At 42.8% G+C, this 24844-nt stretch overlaps 1 protein-coding gene across 4 annotated transcripts in view; it reads right to left on the reverse strand.

Annotated features, from left to right (window-relative positions):
• Window positions 1-337: 337 nt before the first annotated feature.
• Window positions 338-24844, reverse strand: part of UBE4B (ubiquitination factor E4B) — a 91406-nt gene continuing 66899 nt past the window's right edge. For 3 of the 4 annotated variants that reach the window (XM_056543528.1, XM_056543529.1, XM_056543526.1), the window contains 21 exons: window positions 24014-24140; window positions 23746-23846; window positions 23005-23119; window positions 22182-22265; window positions 15202-15258; window positions 14929-15045; window positions 14743-14841; window positions 12414-12527; window positions 12140-12338; window positions 11821-11959; window positions 10625-10724; window positions 10115-10242; window positions 9887-9985; window positions 9523-9758; window positions 7861-7987; window positions 5866-6010; window positions 5560-5694; window positions 5269-5460; window positions 4893-5067; window positions 4333-4479; window positions 338-1429 (listed from right to left, as the gene is read on the reverse strand). In XM_056543528.1, the coding sequence (XP_056399503.1) occupies window positions 1368-1429; window positions 4333-4479; window positions 4893-5067; window positions 5269-5460; window positions 5560-5694; window positions 5866-6010; window positions 7861-7987; window positions 9523-9758; window positions 9887-9985; window positions 10115-10242; window positions 10625-10724; window positions 11821-11959; window positions 12140-12338; window positions 12414-12527; window positions 14743-14841; window positions 14929-15045; window positions 15202-15258; window positions 22182-22265; window positions 23005-23119; window positions 23746-23846; window positions 24014-24140 (2698 nt within the window). In that variant the 3' untranslated portion in view covers window positions 338-1367. The remainder of the gene's footprint in view (window positions 1430-4332; window positions 4480-4892; window positions 5068-5268; window positions 5461-5559; window positions 5695-5865; window positions 6011-7860; window positions 7988-9522; window positions 9759-9886; window positions 9986-10114; window positions 10243-10624; window positions 10725-11820; window positions 11960-12139; window positions 12339-12413; window positions 12528-14742; window positions 14842-14928; window positions 15046-15201; window positions 15259-22181; window positions 22266-23004; window positions 23120-23745; window positions 23847-24013; window positions 24141-24844) is intronic. The other variant, XM_056543527.1, reaches the window with a different exon arrangement.

Below are 24844 nucleotides of genomic sequence, written 5' to 3' on the forward strand. Positions count from 1 at the left end.
GAGTGTGGAATACCTTTTTAAGAGTCACAATGCCATGCTACACACAAGGTACAGAGCTACTGTACGATTCATGCACAACATGGCTGACTGTGTGTGAAATGCAATATCATCTGTAAATGCAACAAAATGAACACTCAGTACACGATCCCTGCAATGTCGTCATCATTTATTGATTAATTTTTTTTTTTCCCCCCCAGACTCTATAACTCAATGGGAAGGAGGGAGTAAATTCTGCAGGAAAACTGAAAATATAAGGAGAGGGGAAAACATATGTCTTTTTTTTCTTTTTTACAGGTTTCATTTTAAAAGTTTCCTGCCTTTCCACATGGAGAGAGTACGGGAATTCAAGTATGTTGTGGAGGGCAGTTATACAAAAAAGGTTTCTTAAAAAAAACGAAGCAAAAGAGAAGAAAAAAAAAAACAATAAAATAACAAAAAAAACCTTTGCACATGCCAGTCCCCCTGGCACCAATCACTTTGGTAAGGCTAAACAATAGGTGCAAACCGAGATTTCACAGACAGGTCATTATGCTCTCATACATAGGCAGGAGGAAGGGTGTGCAAAGCAGGGTTGGGGTGTAACCTGGCAGATCATTACCTCCCCGAATATCAAAAAAAGTCAGCAATAAAAACAATTCCCAGTGCCGCTCTTTAAAAAAAAAACAAAGAAAAAAAATTATAATATATATATATATATATATATATATATATATATATTATAATTCTTTTTGCTCATAAATGCAAAAGAAAAGAAAAAAGTAAAGCACCTAAGCCTGTGATAAAACATTTGCAGTCGCAAAGCTTAAAACAAATATGCTAGTAATATATAAATATATATTCAGTGATATATATCATATATTATACAGATAGAGATCATAAAAGAGCGCTCCACTAATCAGACTTTGCATCGGGTCCCAGAATAGCGCATCTCAGCGGTGTCAGGGGTTACAGCGTGAGTGGCAAGATCGATCTCGGTCCAAAACAGATTTTCATATTTTTCCTGTATCCTTTTATACTGGTATCCTGGCAGTAAGGAAAGGAGGGGAAAAAAGAAAGAGGCGGTATTGCAGCAGCAGAAAAAAAAAAATTAAATAAAAAAAACAAAAAAAACTGATACATTGATGCAGTCAGCTGTTCGCCAGCTTGTAGTGAAACCTTGATGTTTTCTGTCCGCCTGCACACAGATGAGCGGAAGGCCTCCGCCTTGTGGACTGTAATTGCTGGCCTTCGTTAAGAAAATATAATCCCCTTTATTTCTCATCAAGTGAGCTTTTCACTGCGAGTGATATTATTTAAATATATGTACAGGATTTCATCTGCTGTGGCGGCCTCCAGAATGACAAACCTCTCCGCGATTCACTGCCGCGTCATCGGTCGCCACTTTGCTTCTCCCTCATCCACGCATGGATCCTCTCCTTAAGTTCTGGCACTGGAATAAAATAGTCAGATTTTAAACTTCTTGGAACAAAATGAGGGAGATTTATCAAAACATATGCAAAAGAAAAAGTTGACCAGTTGCCCATAACAACCAATAAGATTGTGTCTTTTAAAATTCAGAGGCATTCCAAAAAAATTAAAGAGGAGATCTGATAGGTTGCTATGGGCAACTGGTCAACCTCTGCACATGTTAAGAAAAATCTCCCCCAATGTGTATAGCTTAAAGGGTTATTCTGGGCAAAAACCTTTTATCCCCTATCCAAAGGATAGGGGATAAGAGGTCTGATCGCGAGGGGCCCGCTGCCAAGACCCCGCGCAATCTCCCTGCAGCACCCGCATTCTATGCGGGTGCTGAATCTCCAGTTTCGGAAACCTCCGGGTTTCCGGGACTGGGGATGTGACGTCACGCCACGCCCCCTCCATTCATGTCTATGGGAGGGGGCGTGACGGCCGTCACGCCCCCTCCCATAGACATGAATGGAGGGGGCTAGGGGCAGGTAAGCTATGGATATCCTTTAGCATTTAGATCAATGAAGGTCTGACTGCTTGAACGCCCGCTGATCACGTTGATGGGGTTCTGTGCCCCTTCATTTGAATCAAGCGGCGGTCAGACATGTTTGTTGTGCGCCATTGAGGATGGCTGAGTACAGAGCTCTGTCATCTTCATCTGACTGGTAATCCGTTTAATCGGAGTAACATGGGACCCCTGTCCTTGGTCATCCCCCACTGATCAGACACTCTGCATCTATCCTGCAGATAGGCGATGAGTGTTGTTCTGGAAATACTCCTTTAACTGGCCGGCATTTCCCCTGCATCGGCACAAATGCAATACACAGTGGTCCCTCAAGTTACAATATTAATTGGTTCCAGGATGACCATTGTATGTTGAGACCAGAACTCTATGGAAACCTGGTAATTGGTTCTGAAGCCACTAAAATGTCATCCAAAAATAGGAAAAAGTGAGGATTAAACAAAAATAAGTAGATAACTAATACAGATAAATCAAGTCCTTACATATAAAAGAAATATCTGCTGGGAGCTGTAAATCACTGTCTATGTAGAGGACAGGAGCTTCTTCTTCAGGGTCCTGTACAGTACACAGTGTCCTAAAAAAGTAACATGGAGCCGCCTTTACCTGTGTCCAAAAGAGCAGCTAACTGTGGCATAGGTTAATAGTACAGAACATGTAATACCTCCCTGTACTGTAGGGGGTGCTACCAGACAGCCAGTGCATGCACTTCAGTAATACAGGGGTTTTAACAGTGAGTGTCCATTCTGATTGGTCGGTTCTTCCAGCCATTGACAAGTTTCAATGTTTGTAGCATTGTATGTTGAGTCTGGTTTCAAGTTACAATGGTCCAGAAAAGACCATTGTATGTTGAAACTATTGTATGTTGAGGCCATTGTAAGTTGAGGGATCACTGTACATAAAGTATACATATATCAGTCTGAGGTGGATATATGCTTTGCCTGCCTATAAAGATAAATGTTTAATTGCAGAAATAACATTCACCCCACCTAGAGTGAATCTGTATGTTAACACCCTAATATGAAGGCATCAGAAGCCAAATAAAAATCCAATATTTCAGGTGTGCAAGGAAATTGTTTTGTTTGCTTTTTTTTTTTTTTTTTTACGCCCCTATAATGGGACAGGAAGTTGTGGCAAACCCATAAACACTAACAAAGGTATGTTTGATTTGGTCGTCCTGTCATCTCACTGTCTGCAGATCATATCATAAATATGGGCTTACAGATTGAAAGCATTAACTATACTAACTTTGTTTGGGCCATAAACAATAATACGCTAGGACGTCTACTATCCGATTCTACAGTGAGCCCATGTAAAATACTGTTACATTTGTGAGACTTTGGAACGAATTACAAGTGTTCTATAGAGTTACTCTTAAGTGGGCAGTGTCAGATTGTTGTACATCTTGGCAAAACATTAACCTTTCTAATATACTTCATAAGAAAATGTTTATTTCCCTTTTATAGAAATCATGACTTATAAAATCATGACTTTGTCCAAGCTGAAGCACAGGCATGGACAAAGTCCAGTAAGTGAGTGTGGGCTAGTACTCCTCTGTGCTCTCTCCTGCCCGATGGCACTCCTCTGTGCTCTCTCCTGCCCGATGGCACTCCTCTGTGCTCTCTCCTGCCCGATGGCACTCCTCTGTGCTCTCTCCTGCCCGATGGCACTCCTCTGTGCTCTCTCCTGCCCGATGGCACTCCTCTGTGCTCTCTCCTGCCCGATGGCACTCCTCTGTGCTCTCTCCTGCCCGATGGCACTCCTCTGTGCTCTCTCCTGCCCGATGGCACTCCTCTGTGCTCTCTCCTGCCCGATGGCACTCCTCTGTGCTCTCTCCTGCCCGATGGCACTCCTCTGTGCTCTCTCCTGCCCGATGGCACTCCTCTGTGCTCTCTCCTGCCCGATGGCACTCCTCTGTGCTCTCTACTGCCCGATGGCACTCCTCTGTGCTCTCTACTGCCCGATGGCACTCCTCTGTGCTCTCTACTGCCCGATGGCACTCCTCTGTGCTCTCTCCTGCCTGATAGCACTCCTCTGTGCTCTCTCCTGTCATATCAGTGCCCATTAAAGATACAAAAGGTTTTGACATATAGGGGAAGAATTATCAAAACCTGTCCAGAGGAAAAGTTGCCCATAGCAACCAATCACCTCGCTTCTTTCATTTTTAACAAGGCCTCTGCAAAATGAAAGAAGCAATCTGATTGGTTGCTATGGGCAACTTTTCCTTTGCACAGGTTTTGCTAAATCTCCCCCATAATGTTTACCTTGGAACCAATATTGTAACTTAAGGGTATAATTATATAGTATTCTTGTGAAAGAAAGGAACCTACATATTTACTACCTGCAAGGGGCAGAACGCATTTTACCTGGTTCAAGCATGCTTTCCGTAAGTGTTTGTCTATTGAAGGGATCTGTAGATGAATTAAGAAGGTGCCTCAGAATGATCGACCTGTCCATGATGGTTCCAGATGGCAGCCTCACTGGTTCAGACATTAAAGTGTCCATCAGTGGATCTAGATTTGGTGGAAAGAATATATTTTTTAAATGTAATGCATGAATTTCTCACTCCTTACTTACAGCTTTTTGTCCATCTGTGATCTGATAACCCGTACAAAGCATTAAAACATGCAATTCCAATTGTAGGCTACTACAAAGTAAGTAACAGGGACCTCTCCCAAATACAAGCCAAACCTTCTGAAATCCCAAGGAAATCACATCTGGATGTACAATCCCCCTGTAGTATGGATCAATTTTCTCATTGCACAGGGGTTTCCATCACTGCAGAGGAAGTGTAACATTACACCCCAGTAAATGAATTACAGACCATGTAAAACATGGTCAGACAGGGTCTGCAAGAACAAGGGGGTCTTAGAGGGGATATGAGAAAACTGGTATAATGGATGTTTAGGACATTGAAGTGAATTACCTCTGAACTCATCTGGTGCATCACTATAATCAAACTCTGCCCGAGCGTTACGTGCCACAATCTCCTCCACCTTCTCTGCCAAGAGCTTGAACTTCTCAATAGCAATCGTTGACTTAATTCCAGCCTTTTTCATCTTGGATATCACCTCTTCAAAAAGATCTTTGCTATAGGATCTCTGAGGCCAGGGAGCAAAAATAAGCAATTTATTGAAGTCTGGATTAATGGCACACGAAGAGTGTCTGTATGTGAAATGATTGCCATAGGCCATAAATAAGTAAAATACTTAAACACATGTCCATCGCTAGCGCTACCACCCTAGAGGCCAAAGTGAAGTACAGGTGTGTGATATCCGCAGTTTCAGGAGAGGCTAACTGACCTGGTCATCTGCTATGGCCTTTGCAAATCGGGCACAGTCTAAATGCAGGTAGATGTCAGTGAGTTGATCCAGAAGTTTCTTTGGTTCAAACCCATACTTCTCTGGGTTCTCCACCTTCAGGTCTCGACACTTAGGTCCGCATAACTGCTGCAGGTTAAAATTCAGCATGGCTGCTAACCGGGGTCCAAGCTCCTGCAGGACAAGGAAGCGAATTATATAATGGCAAGGACAAAAGGAAAAAAAAAATACTATGGGAACAAAGAGCCGAAAATCCATAAAGGAAACACTCACAGGTCTGAGGAACGGCTTCTGTACTTGTTTGGTAAGAATGTGGAACATGTCAACAGTCTCTGTGGCTAAAGCAAGATAGGACCGGGAGACGCGCTCATCTTGAGTGAGTTGGGACTGACGGGTTTGCTGCTGATCCTGAGAAGAAAATATCAGTACAATTGTATAATAAATGTCTGTAACATAACCAACAGGATTCCAATGACAGCTCAATACAGCTCAGGGCAGATGGGACCAGAGCACTGGAATGGAAGTGACTTGTTACCACTGAACTGCGCCCTATCCAGCTCTGACAGCCCTGTGACTAACCCGAGGCAGCTGATCCCAGTGTTCCTTGTTCCTCATCTCCTCTTGAATTTCATGGATTCGCTTCAGGGACTCCAAGCTCTCATCCAGCAAGAAGGTGGTGTCATTTATCAGCATGTTTATGTAGCGCACAAACTGCTTCCCCGAGCTGCAGATAAAAGAACACCGCTACATCAATGCTGGCAGAAAAGCTGAACACAATGCAGTCATCAGCATCATAGCTAAATGAGCCATGACACAACGAGAATAGTGTGGATATATGTATAACCCTATATATTTGTGTTCCATAAACCAAAAAGTAAGCACATGGTTTTGCAGTGGGCTAGGGTTCCTTTGGATTGGGGATACATTTTTCTTTACTTTTATAATGGCCATTGCTTAAGCACCAAGGATAGGAATATTTACAGACATGTACAGTGGTGCCTCAACATACGATGGTAATCCGTTCCTTATGGACCATCGTTTGTTGAAACCATCGCATGTTGAGGGATCCGTGCAATGTAAAGTATAGGACAGTGGTCTACAACCTGCGGACCTCCAGATGTTGCAAAACTACAACACCCAGCATGGCCGGACAGCCGTTGGCTGTCCGGGCATGCTGGGTGTTGTAGTTTTGCAACATCTGGAGGTCCGTAGGTTGTAGATCACTGTTAGAGGAAGTTGTACTCACCTGTCCCCGCCGCTCCGGACCGTCACCGCTGCCCCGGATGTCGCCGTCCATCGACGTCGCCATGTCCCCGACGCTCCAGCAAGGCCTCTGCTTCAACGGCATCCACGCTCTCCGTCGCCGCCATCACGCCACTACGCACGCCGCTCCTATTGGATGAAGGGACGGCGTGCACAGCGACGTGATTACGTCGATGGAGAGCGCCGACGATGTAGAGGATCCCAAAGAGGACGCGCCGGAGCCCCGAGGACAGGTTAGTGATCGTCAGCGGACCACACGGGGCACCATAAACGGCTATCCGGTGGCACCTGAAGCAGTAAAGCGCTGCCGGATAGCCGTTTATGCGATGGCCCCGACATACAAAAGCATGGTATGTTGATGCTGCCTTCAACATGCGATTGCCTCTGAGAGGCCATCGAATGTTGAAATTATCGAATGTCGGGGCCATCGTAGGTCGGGGGGTCACTGTACTGTAGAGTATTCCAATCTTAGAAAGGGATAGTGTAGTGCTGCAACTTCTTTACCGTTTTTCCCTGCACAGCGAAACTCCTGGACACCTGGCCAAGTTGGGAACTGCAGTGTGGCCTGGCTGCAGCTTTCCTGCACAGCATGCAGCCCAGTGTTTTACAAAAAACAGTGTGTCTCCAGCTGTTGCAAAACTACAACTCCCAGCATGTCCGGACAGCCAAAGGCTGTCCGGACATGCTAGAAGTTGTAGTTTGCCATTTTGCACAAAATAAACAGTGAAAAGGTTGCAGCAATATCCTTCATTCTAAAAATCTGTAGCAGTCCCAAAGAATGGACTCCCACTGATGATAAATAGCATATACGTGCCATAAACCATCACTTTGTAAGATTTAAAAAAAAAAAAAAAAATAAACTAAGTAAACGGAATGTTTGTTTATCTAAAACAAATCTGAAAAATGTTAGTGACAAGAAGCACAGGTTTAAAGGGGTAGCCCCATCTAAAAATTAGCATTTCCTAAATGTGTACCTTCCTACCATAGGCTGATTGTAAGTAGTCAATGTATAAGCTGATTTACTCCACAGCTTAACAAAAAACAATACACATCCACAGAAATCAATTGTTGACATTGGGATGAGTCTGCTATCTAATTCTCCTTGAACGTAGAGCATCTATAACAAACTAAAGTGATTCATCTATTGTGTGTGCTATATGCCAGCCACCTCTCCTGATGCCTCCCAGATACAGAGCTGAATTTCATTCAGTGCCAAGGGCTTGTTTGGTTATGTATTATAGATCTTTTTTCTTGAAAGGACAAATTGTTTCACACAATCGCATGCTGATGTTTATGTCCTAAGCCACTCACTTGAATTCTTCCATAAAGGTGCCATGATGAGCCGGATTCTGCCAGAGGCTTTTGAAGATGGTGCTTATGTGGTAGCGTATGGTGAACTTATCATAAAACTCGCTGGTGGCACCAGTGTGCTCAACATCTGGAAAGAGAAGCAGAAACTTTCACTTAGCTCAGGACTGGGCTGAAGACTGAGCAGCTGATGAAACAGTCACTGCAGAGAAACACGCCAGTTCCCTAGAGCTGAAGATGAGCTGGAGGCCAAGAGAGAACCAGAGAAAATCTGATTTTGCAAGTCGACATAGCGGAACTAATGGAAGGAATCACTCTTGCAGAAGACATGAAAGAACGGTCTGAATACATACACACACACGGTCATCGCATGCGAGGCAGGCGCATTTCTAACATTCCTGCCCATTAGCCACTGAGGGAACAGCACAGAGGTCCTGTACACATCAAATTCTCTTTATTAGATTTATAAAGCTCTTAATTATTTAGTCTTCATTATAAGGTATCATAACAAGTGCACTGACCTCAACAATGTAAATAATGGTCAACTAAGCCTATACTTTGCATTGCAGATCAATAAAGACCTGTGTAATAGGCAAATACGCAAGTACTGTGTTATTAGGAATGGCTTGTGGTAGGCTGGGACTGCTGGCCAGTGCACGTAAATAGGATGCAATGTAAATAGGATGCAACACAGTCATGTTTTCTCTTCACAGCCTATAGTCTTTTCAGACTATATAATTATTATTCAGTCTGGACACAATCAGAGGAGGGGTATAATGACACAGGGGGGAAATATAATGGCCCTACTTAATAAAGTGCCCGTAGTACAGACACAAGGGTGCAATGCTCTGAACATACCCCCATGGGTAAAGCAGTGTGTATGTAGTACATATACACTGCTTACACATGGTAGTATGTGCAGAGCATTGCAGCCTAGTGTTTGTAGTACTAGAGTCTGTACTACAGACATGGGTCGGGTGCAATGCTCTGCAGTCTGCACATACACCCATGTGTATAGAAGTGCTATATAAAAATAAAAAAAAAATAAAAGTAAAAAAATGAAAAAATTAAAATGTAAATAAACCGCCCCACCAATAAAAATTAGCCCCCCCTTTTCCTATTGCTATACAAAAAAAAAAAAAAAAAATACAAAAATTTTTTTTTACATATCTGATACTGCCGCATGGCTAACTGTTTGAACTATTGAAATTAAATGTTGGTAAATCATTAAAATTTTATTTTAATAGTTCAGATAGTTACCCATGTTGCAATATCAAATTTACGCTGGTTTCTGTACAGGGTCATTAAAAATTATCCTGTACAGCAACCGGAACAAACGTTTAAAAAAAAAAAAAAAAAAAGGGGAAAAAATTGCTGCTGTTTGGTCAAATCACACGCTAGAAACTTTTAATATGGCCATTATACATAATTTTTCAAGTAAAATAAGCTGAACCTTAATTTATTTATTTAATTTGCATCTTGACATTTTTTACGATTAATCGATGAAATAATAGACAACTAATCGATTACTAAAATAATCGTTAGCTGCAGCCCTAAACTCAACCCAAAATAAGTGGTGAATACACATAAGTTGAGCCATAATGGAATAGACTGAACATTTTAGAAAATATAGTAACCATTGTGATCTGCTACACTGTCCCATACCTGTGTAAAACTTCATGAGGGAGGGCACGAGAAGTTTGGTAGACAAAGGGTGACCTTCGATCATCTCAAAAAACTTCTGAGTTCGATGCTGAATAGCTGGATTAGTCACAAACATAACCTCCACCAGCTTAGCCACTAGGTAGGGGTTTCGGATATAATTCTGGTTGCATAGCAGCACCACCAAGAACGTAGCCACATCCTGTGTACAGGACTCGAAAAGAACCTGAGGAGCATATCTGGAGGAAACCGCAAGAAACTCCATGAGCAAAGCCACAGAAAAGATCAACAAGAACCACATGAATAGAATATGTGCATTCACAGGACCAGTACACAAACAGAATAGAAAAGGCCAATGTTTACTTACTGCACAATAAAAAACAAAAATTCAGCTACATCTTCTACATAAAACTCAGGCAGTGCAGCAAATATCTTGGGAATGTCTGGGCTTAAAGGCAGCGTTATACTGGAAGAGAAGAAATAACAAAAAAAAAACACAACAAATTCATTCATATTAGTATCAATACGCACTATAAAGGTAATTTCCACCTAGTGTCTTTTGAGGGACAGACCCTGCTTCTTATCAAAAACTAACCTTGGATAAGCAGGATCCACCATGCGCAATACAAGTTGTATAACCATTCCATAGAAACTGAGGCATCTTCTCAGAAAGTTTTCATCTAGTAAACCGGCATCAGCACAGGCCTTGCAACGTACTAGTTTCTGCAATGGGAAGGGAAGAAAAAAAAATAGTAACTAATCCACTAACAGAAAACCAGAGCTAATTTCTTCCAAAAATAACGCCACACCTGTACTAGGGTTGCGTGTGTTATTACAGATTTTCTCTATTCACTTCAATTGACCAGAGCTGAATACCACAAACAACCTGAGAATAGGACTGGTGCTGTTTTTGGAATAAACCAGCTAATTTTTTCTAATTCTGGTCAACCCCTTTAATAGAGGCTGGTACAGACACACCATATACAAGATAAATGCATAAAAGAATTCATATTTTCTTAACAAAACAACCATTAAACAACAGTCCGTTCAGTAGATCTCCTGTCTTTCTGTGCATTACAAAATATTGAATAAAATATATACAAACCTTGAGCTGAGTTTTACAACGTTTCAACATCTCTCTGTGTCTGGCAGCCAGAGGGGAATCTTTCCATTGACTCTCATTGTTCTTCAGCTCTTCCACTGTCCTGGGGTTTGGTAATAAGAAAAGGCTAAGTAAGCTAAGGTTTGCACAAAATGTATGAACAATGATAAAGCCACATAGTTATAGCGTACACAAAATACCCAATCCTGTAAATATAGTTCAGGTACAATGAAAAAACCTGTTACAACTTCAGGGAACCTCAAATCAATTCAAGTAAAGTGCTTGCTAATAATTACCGTATATACTCGAGTATTAGCCATTCCGAATATAAGCCGAGGCCCTTAATTTCACCCCAAAACTCTAGGAAAAGTTATTGACTCGACTATAAGCCTAGGGTGGGAAATACATCATCCCCCCCCCCCATGTCATCATCCATACCCCCATCATCATCACTGCCTGTCAATCCCTTAGTCATCATCCAGACACCCCCCTTTTGTTTTCTGCTCACCGGGCCGTCCATCTTCGGCCATCTATGCTGCAGGGACCATCTGGGTGGGGAGGGTTAGTCATTCTGGGCTGTCCATCTTCACGGGGAGGCCCTCTTTTCTGCGCCGGGCCGGCCACAGACTAGTGACGTTGCGTTGACGACAACGCGCAGGGACATCCGTGCGCAGCAGACGTCTGTGACGTCCATGCACATGAACGTCCCTGCGCGGTGGCATCAATGCAGCGTCACTAGTCCGCGGCCAGTCCGGAGCGGAGAAGAGGGCCTCCCCGTGAAGATGGACAGCCCAGAACGACTAACCCTCCCCACCAGACGGTCCCTGCAGCATAGATAGCCGCAGATGGACGGCCCGGACCATCCCCCTCATAGCTAAGCCAGAAGCGTTTTTTTGTTCACTCGAGTATAAGCTGAGGGGGGCGTTTTCAGCACGAAAAATAGTGCTGAAAAACTCGGCTTATACTCGAGTATATACGGTAATTTTCCTTGTATCCAAATGGGTTATCCAGCCAAAACTGATGGGCTATCCTCAAGATCAACGTAAGCCGCTTTAACATTAGTAGCAGTGGTGCAAGGTGTTACAGTTTTCCACCATTTAGCGAGATCAAACCTAATGTCAATCCCAACACATCCTATCAAGGCATATAGACTGACCCAGAGCAAATTACAATTTAATTTATTATACAAACTTGCTAACCTGTTCAGCTCCCGGATGGCCCTTAATCGACGGATATAACGCCGGCAGCTAGGCAAGATGGCGAGGTGATGAGCGTGTAAGGTCAGAAAGAAGCACTCAGTAGGAAACTTGGGCTCAGAAAACGAAGAAGGATCTTGATCTATAAAATGTTTAATAAACAAATAAAATAAAATAGAATGCATGTAATACACGTCATTATTATTGTATATACTGACCAATTTAAAAAACTACAAGAGATCACGTTATGTATGAAAGGGGGAAGAGAAAAAAACAAACTAAAAAAAAAACAAAACACAAATAACCAGGATAGGATACTTACTAAGCTCTGCCATCCAGCTGGTGACCTCCTCCATTGAGGCTTTGATACGGGTCTCATCACTGGGCAGTGCTATCCTGCATTTTGGATGGAAAATATACATGGGGTCCACAGTTTCCAGCTTGATCTTGGTGCTGAGTTGCTGCAGCACCCATAGGAAGTTCAGCATGAACCCGTCTGTAGACACCAGCCTGTCATCTGTCTGTGGGGCACAAGAAATCAGAACTATAAACACTGCTCCATTCTACAAGGAAAGGAATTGTGGAGAGAACTGTACCTGCATCTGCGCCTTTTTCATATTGCCATTGACTATGGCAGCCATGTAATTCAAGGCAGATTCCCTTGTTTCACCATTTAGCAAAATACTGTGCAGAATCTTGAATAACTCTTGCTAGAATATAAAAACAAAAAAAGCCATATTAAAATCTTGCTTCACTAACACGGGCTATCAAAACAATTTTATGACAGTGGAAGGGCGCCCTCATGTGTTAAAATGATAAAACCAGTTAACAGACACCTACTTTACAGTGCAATATTATTCTCCCATCTAATCTTCATATCCGGTATTAAAGGGGTACTCCGGCGCTAAGACATCTTATCCCCTATCCAAAGGATAGGAGATAAGATACCTGATCGCGGGGTCCCACCGCTTGGGACCCCCGTGATCTTGCACGCAGCACCCCGTTAGAATCAGTCCCCGGAGCGTGTTCGCTCCGGGTCTGATTACTGGCGATCACGGGGACGGAGCATTATGACGTCACGTTCCGCCCCCTCAATGCAAGCCTATGGGAGGGGGCGTGACAGCTCCGTGACATCACACTAGGGCGGGGCCATGATGTCAAAATGCTCCGGCCCCCGTGATCGCCAGTAATCAGACCCGGAGCGAACGTGCTCCGGGGACTGATTATAACAGGGTGCTGCGTGCAAGATCAAGGGGGTCCCCAGCAGCGGGACCCCCGCAATCAGGCATTGCATCCCCTATGAAGGATAGGGTGAAAAACCGGATACAACTCATATACTTTTTTAAAAAAATGGTACTCAATAGGAACCGTACAGAATTGTATGTGCGTATGGTTCCATCCGGTTTGGCAGTTTGCACATGCGCAGTGCATGCCGAAAGTTCTTCCCACAAATAGAACAAGAAGAACTTTATTTAATTAAGGACAAACATTAAACCGCATCAGATTTTTTCTTCTTCAAAAAACGTATTAAACCGTATGCAACCGGACATCCGTTTTCAAACCGTATACAGGTTTAAAACCGTACAGAGGTATATAAGGTTGTACACAGTTCGATCCGGTTTTGAGACATAAGTTTTTTTTTTACATAAATACGGGAACCGTATTGCAAAAACAAGATGTGAATGCAGCCTAAAGCTGTGTTCACATGTTCAGGTGTTTAATTGCAATTATCAATCAAAGAACAAGATCATGAATGGAGGACAATTATAAGAAAGGTTGAGACGACGACTCTTCAGATCCATTCCTGGTTACGTATTAAATAACTGCAATTAAAAACCTGAACGTGTGAACAGTACTTTATCGGCTCTCTGCTCCGGTACAAAGGCAACATCTCCCAACGTCGTCTCTGTGACGGACCTGGCCTAGCTAGGTATTATATAGATGTCTCCTGTATATAAACGGTTGCCATGTAATACTACGAGACGCCTACAGCAGATACTAGTGTGCCTCTAGCTGTAGTAAAACTACAACTCCCTGCATGCCCAGACAGCCTTTGGCTGTCCGGGCATGCTGGGAGTTGTAGTTTTGCGACAGCTGGGGGCACACTGGTTGGGAAACACTGCTCCATGATAACAGAGATATATCTTGCAAAGAAATAGTCAGGAATAGAAAAACTGAGCTTATTTCTTACAAAAATAGCACCATACCTGTTTTTTGGTTGTGTGTGGACATACAACTTTAAAGGGGTACTCCGGTGAAAACTTTTTTTCTTTTAAATCAACTGGTGTCAGAAAGTTAAACATATTTGTAAATTACTTCTATTAAAAAATCTTAATCCTTCCAGTACTTATTAGCTGCTGAATGCTACAGAGGAAATTCCTTTCTTTTTGGAACACTGATGACATCACGAGCACAGTGCTCTCTGCTGACATCTCTGTCCATTTTAGCAACCATACATAGCAGATGTATGCTAAGGGCAGCATGGTGGCTCAGTGGTTAGCACTGCTGCCTTGCAGTGCTGGGGCCTTGGTTTCAAGTCCCACTAAGGACAACAATAAATAAAGAATTATTATTATAATGTCAGCTGAGAGCACTGTGCTCGTGATGTCATCAGAGAGAATTCCAAAAAGAAAAGAATTTCCTCTGTAGTATTCAGCAGCTAATAAGTACAGGAAGAATTAAGATTTTTTAATAGAAGTAATTTACAAATAGGTTTAACTTTCTGCCACCAGTTGATTTATAAGAAAAAAGGTTTTCACCGGAGTACCCCTTTAATAAAATGGAGCTGCAATCAAACACACAACCGAAGGACGGGTGTGGTGCCGATTTTTTTTGAAGACATGAGCTCTATTTGTCGAACCCTGGATAGCCCCTTTAGGGGTGCCCGTGGACATCAGCATCCACAGTCCACAGTACAATACTCACCCGCGCCGATTCTAGGTAATGCTGAAGTGACTGACTGACCACTCGTGTGTTTTCCAGAGTAATTGTAGGACCAGAAAAGTATTTCTCAACCACTTTATTCTGTAGAGGTTAAAAATCATGGAACATGAACAAACATTTTAGGGGAAAATTGAGAGAACTCTGAATATGAACTCAAAAGAAACTTACATCATCCTCAGCAAAGACCGAGAGGCTGAAGAAAGAACCAAGGTAAGAAAGGCGCTGCAGCTCCCGGCCAGTGGCAGGACTCAGAGACTTGGGTAACCAAAGGGGCAGTGATGCCATCTACAATGTAAATGAGTGTAATAGGTTATCTCAGAGACATTGACTAACATTTCCACTTTTCTCACTTTGACGCCCATTATAAATTCTAAAAGGACAACAAAAATAACAATACTAAAAGAAAAAAAGTGTGGAATTCATATTCCAGAAATCACTTACCAAGCAGCAGACAGGGTGAGTCTTTCCAAATTTAATCTCACACAGCTCACCTAAAGCCTGAAGAGAAGACAAGTGAATACATCACTGAACACCAAAGACCACAATCTAGCTCCAGTATTTATCATAAAATATTCCTAGTAATAGCTCCTCGTACAAAGCGGGGATGTTTTAAAGGAAAACTGTCAGATATTTTCTTCCGCACTATCCACAGGTACTGGTGGATAGTGCGGGAGACGCTGATTAAAAAGAGCCCTACCTTACCCGGATCCACCCAGCCGTTCGCCCGCAATTGTAGTTTTATTCTATGTGTAAATCTTGCTGTTACTGGCACGGGCGGGGCTTTTGCAGGTTAACTGGCACTGACGTCAGCGCCGCTTATGAATATTCATCCCCCCTCCCTCCAGTTCTCCCTCTCTTCGCCGCTCCTAACTGGAGGGAGGGGGGGATGAATATTCATAAGCGGCGCTGACGTCAGTGCCAGTTAACCTGCAGAAGCCCCGCGCCTGCCAGTTACAGCAAGATATACACATAGAATAAAACTACAATTGCGGGCGAATCCGGGTAAGGTAGGGCACGTTTTAATCAGCGTCTCCTGCACTATCCATCAGTACTGTGGATAGTGCGGGAGAAAATATCTGACAGTTTTCCTTTAAAGAGTACCTCATCAAAATGTAAAAAAAATATTTTATAGCTTATCTATATAGATCATAGATCATAGATCCCTTTCTTGTCTAATTTCGTTTTGAAACTCTGGCCACTAGGGGTCTCCCTAGGAGTCCCTGTTTCAGTGATTTCGGACTCACGCCGGCCTGGCTGCTGAGTTCGAAATTGCATACTAAGCGCAGCTCCCCGCTTGTCAAATGAGACAGGCAGGAGCGAGCGCTGTGCGCGCATCCCTTCAGGGCACGGCAGCTCTGTCCTCAGACGTTCCTCCTCTATGTATTAGAGAAGGAGGGAAAAAAATGAAGAAAAATGCGGGAGGGCGCTCTCTGGCGTAGTAAATTAGATATTTGATGGTTTAACCCCTTAAGGACCAGTCCATTTTACACCTTAGGACCAGAGCGTTTTTTGCACATCTGACCACTGCCACTTTAAAAATTAATAACTCTGGAATGCTTTTAGTTATCATTCTGATTCAGAGATTGTTTTTTTTGTGACATTTTCTACTTTAACATAGTGGTAACATTTTGTGGTAACTTGCATCTTTTCTTGGTGAAAACTCCAAAAATTTGATGAAAAATGTGAAAATTTTGCATTTTTCTAACTTTGAAGCTCTCTCTCTCTGCTTGTAAGGAAAATGGATATTCCCCAAAAAAAATTTTTTTAATTCACATTTCCAATATGTCTACTCTATGTTTGCATCATAAAATTTATGAGTTTTTACTTTTGGAAGACACCAGAGGGCTTCAAAGTTCAGCAGCAATTTTCCAATTTTTCACCAAATTTTCAAACTCACTATTTTTCAGGGACCAGTTCAGGTTTGAAGTGGATTTGAAGGGTCTTCATATTAGAAATACCCCACAAATGACCCCATTATAAAAACTGCACCCCCAAAGTATTCAAAATGACAGTCAGCATTTTAACCCTTTAGGTGTTTCAAAGGAATAGCAGCAAAGTGAAGGAGAAAATTCACAATCTTAATTTTTTACACTCGCATGTTCTTGTAAACCCAATTTTTGAATTTTTACAAGGGGTAAAAGGAGAAAATGTATACTTGTTTTTGTAGCCCAATTTCTCTCGAGTAAGCACATACCTCATATGTCTATGTAAAGTGTTCGGCAAGCGCAGTAGAGGGCTCAGAAGGGAAGGAGAGACAAGGGGATTTTGGAGAGTACGTTTTTCTGAAATGGTTTTTGGGGGGCATGTTACATTTAGGAAGCCCCTATGGTGCCAGAACAGCAAAAAATCCCCACATGGCATACCATTTTGGAAACTAGACCCCTTGAGGAACATAACAAAGAATAAAGTGAGCCTTAATACTCCACAGGTGTTTCACAACTTTTGCATATGTAAAAAAAAAAAAATTTTCTTCACTAAAATGTGTTTCCACCCAAATTTCACATTTTTGCAAGGGTTAATAGCAGAAAATACCCCCCAAAATGTGTAACCCCATCTCTTCTGAGTATGGAGGTACCCCATAAGTTGGCCTGAAGTGCACTACGGGCGAACTACAATGCTCAGAAGAGGAGGAGCGCCATTGAGCTTTTGGAAAGAGAATTTGTTTGGAATGGTAGTCAGGGGCCATGTGCATTTACAAAGCCCCCCATGGTGCCAGAACAGTGGACCCCCCACATGTGACCCTATTTTGGAAACTACACCCCTAACAGAATTTAATAAATGGTGCAGTGAGCATTTACACCCCCCACTGGCGTTTGACAGATCTTTGGAACAGTGGGCTGTGCAAATGGAAAATTACATTTTTAATTTTCACGGACCACTGTTCCAAAAATCTGTCAGACACCTGTGGGGCGTAAATGCTCACTGTACCCCTTATTACATTCCGTGAGGGGTGTAGTTTCCAAAATGGGGTCACATGTGGGTTTTTTGTTTTTTTTTGCGTTTATGTCAGAACCGCTGTAAAATCAGCCACCCCTGTGCAAATCCCCAATTTAGGCCTCAAATGTACATGGTGCGCTCTCACTCCTGAGCCTTGTTGTGCGTCCGCAGATATATCTGGGGTATTTCCGTACTCAGGAGAAATTGCGTTACAAATTTGGAGGTCTTTTTTTTGCTTTTACTGCTTGTGAAAATGTTGGAGCCAACATTGACCACACTAATATAATTTTGATATGTTTTTATTATGGACTCAAATATAATGGAATGCAGTGGAATGTCATGGATGGAATGGGTGTAGGGTGTCTGCAGGACTGGCTCCAGGAATGGTGGTTGATGCAAACAGCTGATTATACAATCATTTGCTTTTATCCTGTTCAAAGCCATACAATAAGCCTGGCACCTGAGTGATAAGAATGGAGGTGAGCTACAGTTCCTGTTATCTCCAATTAAGAAGCCATAAAACCAGCCCCTGCGGTGTGGGATACAATGGACTGCAAATCATCCTGTCAGCCCACCAAGGGGACGTTCTCAAGGAAACTTGGAAGGACATTTGTCAACATAATATGAAACAAAGAGGATCCCCCACTCAAGAAGACATCAAAAGGACAAGAACTGATTGCAATGCAAATAAACTAACTGTTCTGATTGGCCATGGAGATGTCTTGGGATGGGCAATGTATGGGTTATGTGTGTGGATGACTGCTATATCCGGGTTACTTATAGGATGATGAGATAGATAGAGCACTTCCTACCCCCTTCCCCCCTTCCTTGCACCCCTATCCCTTAGTTAGAATTCCCCTTTGTAATTATGTGTATATGTAATAGCTTATAATAAACCCCTATAAAGATTCAGTTGTCCTCAATCAATTAGTAAGGCACCCCAAAAACAAAGCAGTTTCTACAGAAAATGAAAAGTATGGGGCAACACCAGCATGTTAGTGTAAAAAATAAAATAAAAATTATACCAACAGGCTGGTATAGACCCCAACTTTTCCTTTTCATAATGGGGTAAAAGGATAAAAAGCCCCCCAAATTTGTAGTGCAATTTCTCCCGAGTATGGAAATACCCCATATATGGCCCTAAACTGTTTCCTTGAAATACGACAGGGCTCCGAAGTGAGAGAGCGCCATGCGCATTTGAGGACTTCATAGGGGTGGACATAGGGGGATTTTACACCAGTGATTCCCAAACAGGGTGCCTCCAGCTGTTGCTAAACTCCCAGTATGCCTGGACAGTCAGTGGCTGTCCGGAAATGCTGGGAGTTATTTTGCAACAGCTGGAGGCACCGTTTTGGAAACACTGCCATACAATACGATTTTCATTTTTATTGGGGGGGGGGGGGGGACGACACAGTGTAAGGGGGTGTATATGTAGGGTTTTACTCTTTATTATGTGTTAGTGTAGTGTAGTGTTTTTAGGGTACGTTCACACTGGCGGGCGTTTACAGTGAGTTTATTGCTAGGAGTTTGTGCTGCGGCAACATATTTGCTGCAGCCCAAACTTGAAGCAGAAAACTAACTAAGACTGCCTGTGTGAATGTACCCTGTAACTCAGCGCCTCCAGCTGTTTTAAAACTACAACTCCCAGCATGTACTGACAGACCGCGCATGCTGGGAGTTTTACTTTTACAACAGCTGGAGGCACACTGGTTGGAAAATCTTCAGTTACCTAACTCAGTATTTTCCAACCAGTATGCCTCCAGCTGTTGCAAAACTTCAACTCCCTGCATGTACTGATCACCGAAGGGCATGCTGGGAGATGTAGTTATGCAACAGCTGGAGGTACGCAACTACAACTCCCAGCATGCAGAGACAGCTGTTTGCTGTTTAGGCATGCTGGTATTTGCAGTTTTGCAACATCTGGAGAGCTATAGTTTAGAGACCACTGCACAGTGGTCTCCAAACTGTGGACCTCCAGATGTTGCAAAACTACAAATCCCAGCATGCCCGGACAGCAAACTGCTGTGTGGGCATGCTATCAGTTGTAGTTTTGCAAGATCTGGAGGTGCACAGTATAGAGATCACTGTGCAGTGGTCTCAAACTGTAGACCTCCAGCTGTTGCAAAACTGCAAATCCCAGCATGCCTTAAAAGCTCTCTGGGCATGCTGGGAGTTGTAGTTTTGCAACATCTGGAGGGTTACAGTTTAGAGACCACTATAGTGGTCTCAGACTGTAGCCCTCCAGATGTTGCTAAGTAACTCACCGGCTTCCGTAGGATCCAGGGAGCTGTGTCGTCGTCCTCTTCTTCCGCCGATCGTCACCCCCTGCCGCCGCCGATAGTCGCCCGCTGCCGTCGCCGATGGGTGAGTGGACTTCGGTGCCCGACGGTTTCCCCGTCCTGCCCCGCCTATTGTGGGTGGGCAGAACGGGGAAACTGAAAGTAAAGCCCCCCGCCAGCGATCTGCTATTGGTGGTCGCGTCTAGACCACCAATAGCAGGGATAGGAGGGGTGGCACCCCTGCCACCTCACTCCTATCTCTACAGGGGGATCCTGGGTATCATGGACAACTGCGATCCCCCTTCTATTCCGGGTCACCATAGACCCATATGACCCGGAATCGGCACAAATCGAAAGTGTAAATTCACTCGCGATTTGCGCCGAAAAAACCCCACCAACCCCCCGTGCGGTGGCACTGATCTCCAGGAGTTGTGTGATGAGTAAGGCACGACTCTGTCATGGTATGTGGTGGGCTGTTACAGCTTGCTGCTTGGTGCCCCCTTGTCCGTTGTCCCCAAGAAGGGTTCACGGAAAAGAAAATGAAGGGAATAGAAGCACAGAAAATGCGGGGGTTCTGTCTCCCAAGCGCTACTGTGTAAATAAGTCAGGATGCAATGGATACACAGGATACTTTTATTTTATTCGTACGTAAAAGGTACAACTGGACAACGCGTTTCAGCATGTTATCACACCTTCCTCAGGTCCACAAAAATAATTTTGCGGTGTCCTGCTCGTGGGTTCCTGTGTATTGGCCGCCTATAATTACCTTTTACGTACGAATAAAATAAAAGAATCCTGTGTATCCATTGGCATCCTGACTTATTTACACAGTAATACTTGGGAGACAGAACCCCCACATTTTCTGTGCTTCTATTCCCTTCATCCTCTCTGCATTGCACATGTAAAGCCAAATAGAGAGGAGGAGACACAGAAGCTGCCGTCCCTCCCCTGTACTTAGCCAGCGAGAGGGAGCGCCGCATACAGGAAGGGCGGAAGCAAGCCCCGGCCAGGCATCAGATGACGTTGCGCCTGCCGGGCCCTGCCCACTTCCACCGCTCGTACAGAGCACCATACTGAGCTACTTCTTTAAATACAGAACAGATGCTGTTTTTTCTTTCCTGCGGTAAAGAATGCAGAGGTGGGGAGGCTTCTGTTGTAGCCAGTTGTATTACAGCCACACATAGCAAAGTGAGGAAGAGGAAAGGGGGGCTACGGCTCATCTTCTAGGACACATGGGGTCTAGTCACAAGTACAGTTTCCAGCGCATTTTTGATGAGCAGGATTTGAAGTTGCAGATTTTATGCTGCAGACTACAATGTAAACTGAACACAGCTTCAAATCTGAAGTATCAAATCCTGTGCATCAAATATGCACAGTATACTGTATGTGTGAATAGACAAATAGAGGATTTCTTTATATATTTTTTTTATTGTAGTTGCAATAGCTCTTATAGCATTATGAAAAAAATAATGATCGAAAATAGGATTAAGTTTTCTTGTATTTTTGGGGGCATTTTCTAAGTATTTAAATTAGAAAAACATTTTCGGATCTGAGGGACAGGATTAGTTCTGGATGTAGAGATTTATAATAGTAAAATCACTATAAAGATGTTACTACTTTGCCATTATACTGATTGCTTATTTTATGAAAAAAGGCAGATGCGTAGAGCCACAAAAATTTAAGTAAGGTTTCGCATTGCTATTTATTTGCGGTCTCCCTTTTTTTCCTCAAATACATTCGAATGTAGTTCTCAAGATTCAACAGATTTCTGCACTTTTATCAAGTAACACAAGTAGTAACGCACGATTTTGGTTGTGGTTATTTCAATAAAATAAAAACACAAATTTTATTTTATTTAACACCAATACTGCAACTGCAGAAGAACTACTGAGAAAACCACCATCTAAAAATCAGTGGTCTCTAAAGTGGGGCCCTCCAGATGTTGCAAAACCACAACTCCCAGCATACTCGGACAGCCGTTGGCTGTCCGGACATGTTGGAAGTTGTTGTTTTGCAACATTTGGAGGGCCAGTTTGTAGACTACTAACCTAAATAAACATGATCTCTGCAACATGTAGTGATATGCAGGACCATTACTATTGAATGTGAATATTCACTATAAAAAAGACAATTTTTTATTTGTTATATCATTTATAATTCTGTGTATTGTGATACGGTCCTTAGTGGCTGCTGCAGTCTTCTTACCATTAGAGGATATTTGAAGTTGTCACTATCCAGAGAACAATCTTTAGCTGCCAGAGCCAATCCTTGCAGAATAGGAATAAATATCTGTATATAAAAAAGAGAAAATACATGGATCGCTGGTAAGAATTTGTTAGATTTTGTTTATAACAGTTTAACCAGTGCCGGCCATGTAAAGAATGTCACTAGTATCTTATAAGGGAAGCCTGACCAGCACAACGAGCAGTAAAGCATTTGTGACTAAGGCCTTGTTCACACTGCCGTTGGGCTTTATTAGGTGGAGCTTCGTTGGCAGTTCCATCAAGTTTAGAAAAAAAAAAAAAGCAAAAAAATAAAACTGTGCATGCCCTTTTTTTTCTTCTCTAAATTCCTGTGAAATTACCGGATCACCAACGGGTCCAATGCAAGTGAATGGAAGAAGTCACGACCAGACAGTAGCAGTTTGCATCCGACCCATTTAAAGAGGTACTCCGCTGCTCAGCGTTTGGAACAAACTGTTCCGAACGCTGAAGTCGGGAGCTATTGACGTCATAGCCCCACCCCCTCAATGCAAGTCTATGGGAGGGGGCGTGGCAGCTGTCACACCCCCTCCCATAGACTTGCATTGAGGGGTAGGGGCATGACGTCATGAGGGGGCGGGGCTATGACATCACGAGCTCCCGGCTCCAGCGTTTGGAACAGTTTGTTCCAAACGCTGAGCAGCGGAGTACCCCTTTGAGGGTCCGATTGGCTCAAGAAAAGAAAAAGAAAAAAAAAAAAAAAAGAGTTGAATGGACCATTAATGGGTCGGATGCAAATTGCAATGTGAACCTAGCCTTAAAATTACCTGTTTAAACACCTCTTCATCCTGATATGTTGTCCTTACAAGTTCTTGAATGAAGCCAAATGGCAGGTTCCTACAGAGCATATATGGCACCAGGAGAGACTGCTGCTGTACAGACCTGAGAGAGAAATAATGTGCATAAGGGGAGTCAGTCAATGTGGTACCTTAGGGAGACCAAACAATTGGCACAGGGATTCTTATAGGCTAGATCAGTGATCTCCAGATGTTGCAAAACTACAACTCCCAGCATGCCCGGACAGCCAACGGCTGTCCGGGCATGCTGGGAGTTGTAGTTTTGCAACATTTGGAGGTCTGCAGGTTGAAGACCACTGGGCTAGATTAATGATCTCCAACAACCTATGGATGTTAAGTTGTTGCAAAACTACAACTCACAACCTGTGTCTGTCAGGGTATGCTGGGAGCTGTAGTTTTGCAAGAGCTTGAGAGCCACAGGTTGGAAATGACTGGGCTATGCAATGCTTCCTGGGGCCAGCCATTTTCCTTTGGGAAGAGTGATTCTATAAGGGAAGTGGGACCCCACTATTCCCAAAAATAAATGTATTGTAGACCCCTAGCTATATTTTAGTGCAGTCATTCTAAGTACGACTCACACCACTTATATTGAAAGCATATCCTTGGGATAGGATTTCAGTACTGATGTCAAAAAAAAAAAAAAAAAAAAAATTTAAAAAAAAAACACATTATTACAACACAAACCAATTTCTGGCTCTGGGTAGGACCTACCTTGGCTGGGTGAGAGCTCCCTGTAACACCAGAGCAGCATGGCAGATACACTGTGATCGAATGTTACTCAGGAGCTGGCTCACATCTGGCTGACTGCACATCTATACAAGGAAGAATATGGTGATTGGGGTTACTATATCCTATTATATATAATCATTATTCAAGAAAACTACAGTAATAGTCGTAGAATACAAAATACAGAGAACAACGTAGCCTCCCAGAGTCCAGCTGAAGCAATTTCATCTCATTGACTTCTCCCAGATTTTACCTTTGGTGCCTTCCTTTCCTCTATTCCCACTCTATCGAAGCACTCAATGAGGTAGTTGAGCATCTCGGTTTCTTTGCAAGCTTCTATAGTGAAGTGATCGCCGCAGGACTCCGTGCTACTAGTTCCGCTGCAGGGGTAAGCAAAAACAAAATCAATATAAGGAAACACTATATATCAATATAATCTCGATCCCAAAATACAATTCCCTTAAATCTGCAACCTCTTATTCCCAGATTACCCAGTGCACAAGGGCTCAAAGTTAACAGAATTAGCTACTCACAAGAACAAAAAAAAATATATTAAAATTTTTGTTTTTAAAGTTAGTAAGCGCAAAAAGACTTATCAGGATTGTTAGGGTTTATTATTCTGAACACAAACAGCGGTTTAGTCACCTCCTTACAACGTAGTGCAGGGATAAAAGATACTAGTATATTAAGGACCAGGAGTAAGACTGGTATATGTGGTCAATGAAGAAAAGGCATTTAAATATCAAAAGAAACTGGGTCACAGCTCAAGTAAATTTAAAGGGGTACACCGGTGGAATTATTATTATTTTTTTTTATCAACTGGTGCCAAAAAGTTAAACATTTGTAAATTAGTAATATTAAAAATTCTTAATCCTTCAAGTACTTATTAGCGGCTGTATACTACAGAGGAAATTCTTTTTTTTTCTCTGCTGAAATCTCTGTCCATTTTAGGAACTGTCCAGAGCAGGGTTGGTTTGCTATGGGGATTTTCTCCTGCTCTGGACAGTTGCTGACATGGACAGAGGTGTCAGTAGAGAGCACCGTGGTCATGACAGAAAAGAAATCCTAAAAGAAAAGAACTTCC

Source organism: Hyla sarda, chromosome 10 (assembly GCF_029499605.1).
Source record: "Hyla sarda isolate aHylSar1 chromosome 10, aHylSar1.hap1, whole genome shotgun sequence".
Classification (NCBI taxonomy): domain Eukaryota; kingdom Metazoa; phylum Chordata; class Amphibia; order Anura; family Hylidae; genus Hyla; species Hyla sarda.